General features: G+C 51.8%; 2 protein-coding genes across 2 annotated transcripts in view; one reads left to right on the plus strand and one right to left on the minus strand.

Annotated features, from left to right (window-relative positions):
- The window catches only part of MMP25 (matrix metallopeptidase 25), a 54,591-nt gene extending 46,345 nt beyond the window's left edge, over window positions 1-8,246 (minus strand). Inside the window, exons 1-2 of the mRNA XM_006897494.1 lie at window positions 8,109-8,246; window positions 7,243-7,964 (exon numbers count right to left, since the gene is read on the minus strand). Coding sequence (XP_006897556.1) covers window positions 7,243-7,964; window positions 8,109-8,246 — 860 coding nt within the window. The remainder of the gene's footprint in view (window positions 1-7,242; window positions 7,965-8,108) is intronic.
- Window positions 8,245-11,399, plus strand: part of CCDC64B (coiled-coil domain containing 64B) — a 5,485-nt gene continuing 2,330 nt past the window's right edge. The window contains exons 1-3 of the mRNA XM_006897444.1: window positions 8,245-8,526; window positions 10,944-11,159; window positions 11,237-11,353. Coding sequence (XP_006897506.1) covers window positions 8,245-8,526; window positions 10,944-11,159; window positions 11,237-11,353 — 615 coding nt within the window. The remainder of the gene's footprint in view (window positions 8,527-10,943; window positions 11,160-11,236; window positions 11,354-11,399) is intronic.

Below are 11,399 nucleotides of genomic sequence, written 5' to 3' on the forward strand. Positions count from 1 at the left end.
TCTCACTACTCTAAAGGGCCCCTTTGGCAGTAGGAAACACATAGACTATTATGGAGATTGATTTTGGGATTTAGATGCACTCAGGGTCACCCATTTTTAATAATAGTTCATGAGTTCTTTGTTTTTCAATGCAGCATAGTATTCCATTGCATGAATATACCACTGTTTCTCTCCATTGGTTTGTTGATGTGCACTTGGGCTGTTTCCCTCTCTTTGCTATTGTGAACAAAGCCTCAATGAACATGAGTATGCATATATCTGCCTGGGTGGCAGTTCTGGTTTCTTTAGGGTACATTCCCAGTAGTGGAACTGCTGAGTCAAATGGTGTTTCTATTTCCAACTCTCTGAGAAATCACCATACTGCCTTCCATAGTGGTTGCACTGTTTTACACTCCCACCAACAATGAATAAGGGTTCCAATTTCTCCACAACCTCGCCAGCATTTGTTATTTGAAACAATCAACTTTTTAAGATTGAAAGATCAGCATTTTCTCAAGGACAAAACCCAGAAGACAAGAAAAAGGTAAGAAAGATTAATGAAAATGAGAGACTCAGGGGAGAAAGAAAAGCATGGTTATATTGTTTTTTATTTTGGTTTGCACACAAAAATCTGTATACATTATGCTTCACACTATCCTTCTTTCACCTTCTGTTTTGTACAATCATTCTCATTCTTTGTGTTTTATAAAATTAATCACCATTAAACGATGCCCATCTTTTTAGGTCTCCCCCAGGTCTTTCCTGTTTCCTTTACCCCCTCCCTCTATTCACCAAATTGTACATTTTGAGTGTTGTAATTATGCTATTGTTACTGAGCAGTCCTTGGAAAAAAACATCATGCTGGGAAAGGTCGAGGTCAGAGAAAGAGAAGAAGCCCCTCAGTGAGGTGGATTGACAGAGTGACTAACAATGGGCTCAGGTACAGTAGAGACGTGAGGCTGGGGCAGGACTGCTGTTCATAGGATCACTGTGAGTCACAGTTGACAGCACCTAACAACAAGCAGCAATCAATGCTATAAAACAAAATGTGTAACAAACCAATAAAAAAAATAAATGTATGGGGGGGAACCCAAATGTGCATAAGTGGTTGGATGAGAAACAATTCTTTTTTGTAAACTCGTACTCAGATCATAATTTAAAAGAGGGAGCGATTATACCCCCTGGTGCTGGTTCAGCAGACTGATCAGTTCATATAGGTCGAAGCCCTGCCCAGCCATCCCCAAGTCCAGTCACTGTTGCTCACCACTGGACTCTCTTTGAGACTTTCGGGCTCATGCTCACACCAATGGATTAGAAGGGCCAGGGTTACTGATGAATCCAGTCAACAAGCACAGCAAGCCACTGGATCCAGTGTGGAGACCAGGAGCCAGGTAACCAGTTAGATCTAACAGAAAGGGCTCTAACCAGAGTCCAAACATAAAAACCACACAGGCCACACCCCTAAGGAGACCTTCTCTTAATCAGATAAGGCCAATCATGTCTTTACAGCCTTATTAACATTATACAGTCACACAGAATAGCCACATTGCACTGAGGGTCATTGCCAAGTTGACACACAGTATTAATCATGACAAGTCTTTTCCAATATCAGTGACCACATCCACACCAGAAAGAAGTCCTGCCTCATCCTGTGCTGCCCTCATCATTGCTGCCTTTGAGCCCATTGTTTCAACTTTGATCTTGTCCAGAATGATGCCCTTCTCCAATCACGTGTCCAAAGTACATGAATGAGTTTCACCATCCTCTCTTCTAAGAAGCATTCCAGCTCTACTTCTTCCAGGATAGATCCATTCATTCTTCTAACACGTCCATGTTTTGTTCAAAAGTCTTTACTAACATCTTTGTTCAAAGGCACTGATTATTTTTTAGCTTTCTTTATTAATTGGTTCAGCTTCCAATTCCATGTGAGGCTTTTGAAAATTGTTGTTGTTGTTGTTGTTATGTGCCGTCGAGTCACTTGCGACTCATAGCGACCCTATGTACAATAGCCCTAAACCCTGCTCTATCCTGTGCCAGTCGCATTGCCTCTGACACCCCCATCCCGATTACCTCGGTCACTGAATCAATCCACCTCATAGAGGGTTTTCCCCTCCTGCGCTGTCCCTCTACCCTACCAAACACGATGTCCCTGGACCTGTCTCTCCTTACAACATGTCCAAAGTATGTCAGACGAAGCCCCAGGATCCTTGCCTGGTTTAACCCTCTCTAGGATGGATCTGTTTGTTTTCTTGGCAGTCCATGGAACATTCAATACTCTTCTCCAGGGCCACAGCTCAAAGGCGTCAATTCTCCTTCTATCCTCCCTAGTCATTGTCCAGCTCTCTGATGCATAACAAGTGATTGCAAAGACCATGGACTGTATCAGGCACACCTTAGTCTCCAGAGAGACACCGTTGCTCTTGAGTACTTTAGAGAGGTCCCTAACTGCAGACTTTCCCATCGCAATACGTTTTTTTATTTCCTGGCTGCTGGTGCCAAGAGTATTGACTGGAACAGTACATCAACAGAGAACTGCCAGAAGTCCAGGCTGGGTTTAGAAGGGGTCGTGGTACTAGGGATATTGTAGCTGATGTTAAATGGATCTTAGCTGAAAGCAGAGAATACCAGAAGAATGTCTATCTGTGTTTCATTGATTATGCAAAGGCATTTGACTGTGTGGATCATAACAAACTGTGGCTGACTCTGAGAAGAATGGGAATCCCAGAACATTTAATCGTGCTAATGAGAAACCTATACTTGGACCAAGAGGCAGTCATTAGAACAGAGCAGGACAACACTGCATAGTTCAAAATTGAGAAGGGTGTACGCCAGGGATGTGTCCTATCTTCATACCTTTTCAACCTGTATGCAGAGCAGATTATCCGAGAGGCTGGGCTCTATGAGGAGAAGCATAGCGTTAGGATTGGTGGAAGATCTATCAACAATCTGCATTATGCAGATGACACAACCCTGCTCGCTGAAACTGAAACTCGCTTTTGAAAATACCATGACTTTAATCAGGTACACCCTAGTCTTTAAGTTGTCATCCCTGCTCTTCAACACTTCGGAGAAATCCTGAATAGCAGATTTTTCCAGGCCAACATGTCCTCTGATTTCTTGATTGCTACTACCATGGTGTTGATTGTGGATCCAAGTAAGATGAAACAGTGACAATTTCAGTCTTGTCTATATTCATCATGACATTGCTTGTCAGTCCACTTGTGAGGAAGCTTGGTTTTTGATGCTGAGGTGACATCCATATTGAAGGCTATAGTCTTTGATCTACAGAAAATCAACAAAAGAGAGCAAATTAAGACTGAAGTGGATTCTTTTTCACATTGGGGGAAGTTTGGGCACATAAAATTAAATGTAGAAAAAAGCAATTTGCATATCAAATTGTTTAAGTTAGAATTGTAAACATTCTAAGCAGCACTACTAAGTTTTCATAAACTTGATCCACATCCTAAAGGCCTCGAGACACCTCAGTCTTGAACTCTTGTCTCTGTGGCAGGAGCAAGTCAGCAACTGTTAGATTATTTTTAAAAATAACTTTCAAATCAGATAAAATTAACTTCTGTTAATTCTTGTTGCTGAAAACAAGGATGTTTCTTTCACTGTTCTCTCTGGCCTGTTTGTTTAGAAAAAAATGACAAAGTTCTGAGGCCAGGAAAAGGATAAGAAGAAGGAGAATGGCCCCTGGGTGGTCCTGAGGGGTCTGGGGACCAGTCCAAGCCAGAAAGGCCCACCTGCCTGTCCTCCAGACAACCCAGCTTCCTGGAAACTTCTGACCTATGGTCACACTGCCTTCAGGGGACAATAGTGTCCCTGGCACATCAGTTCCTTGCACACCTTCCCATCTGCCTGAGAAAGGCCTGGGTTCCAAGACTCACAAGTGCCTCCTGTCCAGGAGGCCTTCTTGGATTTCACATGCCTTGGGCAAAATCTATTGCTGAGATACCAGGAGACAAGCAGAATGCAGCCATTCCACACCTGGGCTTAGAGCCAGGCCAGGTGGGGAAAACTCTGCCAGGTGTCCACAGGCAAATCACTCCCTCACCTTGTTTCCTTGTCCACAAGCAAGGAGGATGGGAATGGCATGACCTCAGAGAGTGGCTGTGGGGATGAGGCCTGATGTAGCAAGTGCAGGTGAGTCACCTGTGGTTGCCACACAGGCTCACCAGCAAGAACTACAGGCTGGCCCTTCACACCTCATTTAACCCTCAGGTCTATAAGAGAGGAACGCTCGCCATCTGCATTTTATAGAGGGGAGAACTGAGCCTTCAGAGCTTAATAGCCTGAGCTGTGAATAGTGAGTAGCCACGCCAGAATCTCACCTGAACTCGTGTGGTGTCAGCACCCACAGCCAGGCTGCTTTGCTCCATTGTTTTATTGGTTCATTCCTTGTCTATGGGTTGACATCCTTCCCCACAATGGGCTGTGAACTTCCTCCTTGCAGGGCCATGCCATTTGTCCCCTAGCCAGACCCAGCCTGAGCCTCTTGCCTGGCCTGGTAGGAGGAAGCTCAGGTAAGCCATGTGAAAGTAGATGTGGCACAGGTGAGGTGCGGGGTGACTCCTGTCTTCCACCATTGCCATGTGCACATTTACTCATGCAGAGCAATCCAGAGTCTGTGTGAGCCATTGTTTCCCTGCAAGTGGCACCAGAAGAAAGATCGAAGAAGCAACACCTTTGAATGGTTGTGTTGGTGAATAGTGTTGAATATACTCTGGACTAACAGAAGAATTAATAAATTACTTTGGAAGCAGGGAGGTAAAAACTTCATCTCACATACTTTGGGCATGTTGTCTGGAGCAGCCAGTTATTAGAAAGAGACACCATGCTGGAGAAAGTGGAGGGTCAGAGAAGGAGAAGATCGTTAATGACATGGACTGAGACTGTAACTGAAACACTGGGTTTGAGCGGGTCAGAAGTGGGGGGATGGCGCGAGATAGACCAAGGTTCCTGCTGCTCACAGGGTCGCTATGGGTTATAGTTGATGGCATCTAGCAGCAAAGCAAGAATGCTCCTTAGAAGTGAGTGCGACAAGACTTCATCTCACTCGCTTTGGCTAAGTTATGAGGAGGGGCTAGTCCCTGGAGAACCACGTTGTGCTTGGTGAAGCAGAGAGTCAGTGGAGATAAAAGGAAGAGCCTCAATGAGAGGGACTGACCTGGTCAGTGGCTGCCATGGTGGGCTCAGACATGACAGAGACTGAGGATGATACAGGGCAGGCAGTGCTTTCCTCTGTCGTACAGAATGTCACTTATGTACAACCACCCTGAACAACAACACTGCCGGATGGCGCAATGGTTGGGGGCGTGGCTGCCCAGAAGCCAGGTGCTTGGAACTTAACCTGGCAACTCCTCAGGAGAAAAGACCTGGTAATCCTCTCCAGTACAGATTATCCCTAGGAGACCCATTGTCATATAGGATCTCTAGGAGTTAGAAGCGCAGTCAGAATGCTCCTTGGAGGTGAGCAAGGTCAAGGTGAGGCTTTGGGAGTGATCAGGAGGGTTCAATCCCTAGAGAAGGACATCACGCTTAATAAAGTAGTAGTTGTTGTGTAACATTGAATCAGAACAGACACATACCTGACCCTTTGCTGGGTTTTTAGAGGCAGTTAATCGCACGGGAGGTTGCCCATCCTTTTCCCACGGAGCAGCTGGTGGACTCGAACTGCATGCCTGTGGAATTGCAGTGCAGCTTCTTGCCACTAGGCCACCAGTGCTCCCTTGGTAAAGTAGAGGGTCACCAGGATGAGACTCAGGGAGACGAATGAACACCATTCTAGCAACAATAGGCTTAAATACAGCAGAGATGGGAGGGCGGTGCAGAGCCAGGTGTTGGTGGATTGCTATGACGCGGAAACGACTGGGTGGCCCTGACAACAACCTGAGCTATAAGTGGATGGCACACTGTACTGTCAGGAAACCTGACCACGGCCCCATGGGCCCTGTTCCCCAAGCACATCTCCAAGGAGTCCCTGCACCCAGAGACTGAGGGCCTGAAAGCAAGATAAGCAGGGCCTTACTTGTGCCAGTTCACTCATCTGTGCTGAAAGTTTCTCGTGTTCACCTCACGCTGAAGCCATAACGCAGGTGGGAAACCAGCCATGTGTCAGCACCTCGTGGTGAAAAACAAGTGCACTTGTAAGTTCTCTTCAGATTCATGATTCATGAGTGAGCACGAGTGAGCTCATGCTTATCTTAATCACTGGGCTTCCACCCCTGCCAGGGGGGCCAGGGGCGCCAGGGGCACACATGCACGCGTATACATACACACACACACACAGATTCTGTGCGCTAGGGTTGGGAGAGAGGAGAGGCAAATGTCAGCCCTTAGAAGCAGTCTTTGAAGAGGTGAAACGAAAATGGGAAATTGTTCACTTCAGATTAGTAAATAAGCAACCACACCTGTGCCTAATTTGTGGGGTCCTCTGACACTGCCTACACCTCTCCTTCAGTCTTTTGGGGTCCCCTGGCCTTCAACATGTGTGAGTCCTGACCCCCTACCAGATGTGTGCTGAGTCAGTTGTTTCCAGCTGGCAAAGCTGGCCGCAAGTCTGTCCCAAATGCTCAGTGAAGTCACGTCGGTGGGGACTGTTCATATCACAGGGACTGGCACACGCTGCAGACCAGACCCATCCCTGAGAGTCCACTGTCGCAATCGCCAGCTGGCACTGCCCACCTCTGTCCACTCCTGGCTGCACTGAGCTGGACCTCCAGCCCCAGGCCCCAGCCCAGCACCTCCAGATTTCCACCTCCAGGTCGAGGACTGAGTGGACGTCCAGGTCCTCACCGCTCAGGATTCTTGTACAGATTTCAGAGAGACGTTGCTTTAACTGTCTGAGCCTTGGTCTTCTCATTCTGAGCAGAGGTAAGAATGCAGACAGCAAAGTCACACTTCGGGGTTCACACGCTCTACTTACATAACTTCTGGCAAATTAGATGACTTCCTTGAGCCTCGCTTTTCGCATCTGTAAAACGGGGCTAATAGTTCCTGCTTGGCCGGGATGTCACGCATTGTACCTCTAAAGAGGTTAGCTCCTTATTAGAGAGCTTTCTATCTGATTTTATTTTTATGAGTTTTATAATCAAGTCCTCAACCAAGGGGCAGTTGTGCCCGGCTCAGTGTAGCGTCGGCTCGCAGCAGGTGCTCCTGCGGAGCCCTACCCAGTGGTCATTTCAAAATGCCTCTGCCCAGGGTGGAGGCCACTTTCGGCCCCGCCCGGTCCCCGCCTCCTCACCTGCGCGGGCTGCGCACCTGGCTCGCCTCCGGAAGAGGGGACCCGGGACCGTGGGGACCGGCGGGAGCCTGGCGGGCAGCGCAGGTGAGGGCCCGGGGGGGCGCCGAGGACAGGGGCTTCGAACCCGGGTGACGTGGGCCGGCCGGGTGGGCAGTAGGAGGGACCCGAAGACCGGGGAGCTGACCGGCGACGGGAGAAGGGGAAACCAAATGGGCTCCGGGCCGTGGGGCAGCGGGATGGAGGATTGGGGGCGGACACCCCAGCTGGGCCGGGGACCAACGTGACACCCGCGTCCGGCGGGCAGGAGTGGAGTCCTGCACCTGCGCGGGGGGATGGGAGAGTCAGGTGTGGTTGTGTGCGCTGCAGGGGCGCGGGGGCTTTGAGATCCCGGAAACGGCACCCCGAGCCTCTGGGGGTCTCCCCGAGCCCGGGCCGAGCTGGGCGCCAGGGGAGCGATGAACCCGGCCCTAGGGGCGAGCCGGGGATAAACAGAAACCCGAGGGTTCCCGCGGCGCGGCCGGCACAACCTGTTACCTCGCCCCGCCCGGAACCGGGGCTCTGGCCTCAAGACAGCGCGGGGTGCGCCTGGAAGGCTGGGGCGCAAACACCGGGGCAAGCAGGGGAAGCCAAGAAGGCAGGGGCCAGGGACCAGGGCCAGGGGCGGAACGGGGTTCTGGGGGAATGAGCTGCTTCTCAGATCGTCAGGAACCGCGAGCCGGGACAGCTGGGGACTGGGACGCTGGGGACAGGGACTCCTACGTGGTAGTCTACGGTCCCCCAGTTGGGTTTACTGAGGCGAAAACCAGCTGGCTCGTTTTCCTTTGCCCTTTGCCTGGGTTTCCCACCCGCGACTTGAACCGAGCTAGGTGGTCCCGACGCAGACCATTCGCCCTTCTTGGCCTTTGGCCTTGGCAGTGGTGCTGGGAGGCCAGGGGGCCAGGCGGGCCAGCAGGAGGGCGAGGAGTGGGCAAGCCCGAGAAAGCCACAGAGCCACTGTCCCCACAGATGCTGGAGAAGCCATGAGCTCCCCAGACAGGCCAGGCTTCCCGTCGGGGCTGCTCTCGGGGGGCGCCTCCCCCAGCGGCGATGAGGGCTTCTTTCCCTTCGTGCTGGAGCGGCGGGACTCGTTCCTGGGAGGGGCCCCTGGACCCGACGAGCCGGAAGACCTCGGTCTGCAGCTGCAGCGGAGGGAGAAGGACTTGCTGCTGGCCGCGGAACTTGGCAAGATGCTTCTGGAGCGAAACGAGGAGCTGAGCCGTCAGTTGGAGGCCCTGAGCGCCCAGCACGCCGAGCGGGAGGAAGTGAGCTGGTCAGGGGAGCAGGGTGGGCGGCGGTGCGGACCCAGAAGGCCAACAAAGGGAGGGCAGGTGGACAGGTGAACGGATGAGAATATGGGACGGAGACAGGTAGGGGTGGGGCAGATATGGGCCAGGCAAAAGGAAGACAGGTAGACAGAGGGCAGGTGGGCAGGTGAGCAGGAGCAGACAGGTACATGAGGGAAGACAGGTATGCATGTGGGCAGCTGCATAGGGAAAAACAGGAGTGAGGGAAAGAGGGGCAGGTGGATGGAGGCAGGAGAGAAGGGGCAGGCAGGTATACAGGTGAGGGGAGAACACTGGGGAGGAGACATACAGAGAAAGGAGCAACAAGCTGGAGGAAGCGAGGGGCCCAAGCGAAGATGAAGACAGACTGGCAGGGGGCAGTAGCCAGAAGGTGGGCAGGGGGCAGCCATCTGGGGAGGGGAAGACACAAGGAGGCAGGTGAGCAGAGAGCAGACAGATGTGCAGGTGAGTCAAGGAAAACTGGCCTGGAGAGATCACCAGGCAGGAGGACTGGAAGACTCAGGTGGGAGGGTGAAGGAGCCAGGCAAGGGAGGGCAGGTGCACAGAGGTATCACAGCCCGGCAGGAGGACACCTCTGGACTGGTTCCCAGCTGGGGACATGGCCCAACGGTCCAGGGCATGGGCTCTAAGGATAAGTCAAGGTCTGGCCTCAAACCCTGGCCTGGCTGCGTGGCTGGGCGAACCACTGGGCCTCTCTGGATCTTGGGGCTTACACCCTCCTGGGTGCAGGTCAGGCATCATCTCAGTTTACCCTCTCCCCACCCTGTGAGACAAGAATGGCTGTTTCCTCAGCCCAGCCTCTGTTTTCAGCCACACCCCCCCACCTTCAGCTAGAGAGACATTTGTCCCCTTAAGGTTCCCTCACATCACTGTCACATCTGCTCCATCAGCCCCAGTCCTGCATAGCTAGCTGCCCTCTCAGGCTCTGGAATGAGGCAGAACCCCACCTTTGCTGCCCCTCACCAGGTTTCCATCTCAGGATACACATCCAAGAGTGCGCGCTCTCTCTGCCCACCCCCAGACATTGCTAAGCTGCCAATTCCCTTCTAAACTTAGGTTCCCAATCCATTACCTCACTTTGCCTCCATCCTCTCCCAGATGGAACCATTACCTCCACCTGGCCACCAGGGGCGCATCAAAATTTGAAGATAAGGTGATTTCTCCTTGTTTTTTTTTCCAAGGCTCCCCTTACATGGGCCCTGAAATGGAAAGTCCCAGCAGGAACTTACAGTCCCCTCAGGATTCAGCTCTCCTTCCTCAGTGGGTTCACTTTCTTGCAGAACTGATTCGATGGCTTCTAACAATCATCACCACTCTCTGAATGTAAACTCCAAGTCAGTGAATGTATAGAAGCTCAGAAAATATTTGCTGCAAGGATGAATGAGTCTTCAACATATTATGGGACTTACTAATTAAGGCACAGCTAATTCTCAAAATGTGCCAGATGAACCCAAGGGCTGTGGTGCCACCCTACCTCAACTATTTGGTTATGAGCTTGACTGCTGTGTTAGAATCCCTGTTGCACTGACTCACTGTCTTCCTTAGGCAAATTATTTAACTTCTCTGAGCCTCAGCTTCCTCCTCTGTAAAATGGGATTGTTAAGAAGGGTTAAATGAGATCAGTAAAGCCCAAGCAATGTTGTTAGGCCCTGTCCAGATGGCTACGCCTCGGAGCCGCCCAGGAACAACTAGCAATGGATTTAGCTAATCGTAAAATAAATATAGCCTAGTGCACCCCTCCATTGTGTTTCTGAGGCTACCCATCTTTATGGGAGAAGACTAGCCACCTCTCTTCCTCAGAGCTGCTAGTGGATTAGAACTGCCAACTTTTGAATTACAAGCACAACATGCAACACAACACCAGGGCTCCTCTGGTTGATCACAAGCAGCAGTTAATTTGTATTTGCAGTTATGGTCATTATTGTACATTTGAAGGGGTGGGGAGAGTGGAGACCCAGGGCAGACGCCCAGCTGACCTGCCTCCTGGTGCTGGGTCTCAAACCCATGCTAGTCTGACAGGTTTGGGGGGGCGGGCAGGAAGAGGCGTGAGACCTGGGAGGAGCTAAGCAAGGCTAATTAGAGGGAGTTGGAGAGAGGGACCTGCCAGTTTGTTCCTCCAGTCCCCCCAGCACAGTGAGTGTGTGGTCATGGGCCGAGGGTTAGATTCTACCCGCCTCCGACGCCAAAAACGGCGCCTGAGACCTCGGCTGCAGAAGTCCAGGAAGCAGCCAGAGGTGAGTAGACATCATCAGTGAACCACGTTCCTCCTACCCGAGGTCAGCTCTCCAGTCTGGAACCTAATTCACTGCGCACCCTTCCTGCCTCTCCACTCTGGGCCTCCTGTCCCACCTTCCTGATTCATCCTTGTCCTCCAGCGACTGCAACAGGAGAACCATGAGCTCCGGCGGGGCCTGGCAGCCCGTGGAGCCGAGTGGGAGGCCCGAGCCGTGGAGCTGGAGGGAGACGTGGAGGCTTTGCGGGCCCAGCTTGGAGAGCAGCGCTCTGAGCAGCTGGACAGCGGGCGCGCGCGAGCGCGCGCTCTGGGCGAGCTCAGCGAGCAGAACATGCGGCTCAGCCAGCAGCTGGCTCAGGTGGGGATCCCATGCGGGTGTGTGAGCTGGGCTTGGTGTTGAGACTGGCCAGCTAAGGACTCCGCCCTGTCCCCCAGGCCTCCCAGACAGAGCAGGAGCTGCAGAAGGAACTGGATGCCCTCCGAGGGCAGTGCCAGGCACAAGACATGGTTGGGGCAGAGCTGAGGACTCGGTTAGAGAGCTTGCAGGGGGAGGTGAGTGTGAGTAGGTGCTGGGCCTCCCTGATTAGCGGGTGGAAAC

Source organism: Elephantulus edwardii, unplaced genomic scaffold (genome assembly GCF_000299155.1).
Source record: "Elephantulus edwardii isolate Elephantulus edwardi_28Jun2011 unplaced genomic scaffold, EleEdw1.0 scaffold00209, whole genome shotgun sequence".
NCBI lineage: Eukaryota > Metazoa > Chordata > Mammalia > Macroscelidea > Macroscelididae > Elephantulus > Elephantulus edwardii.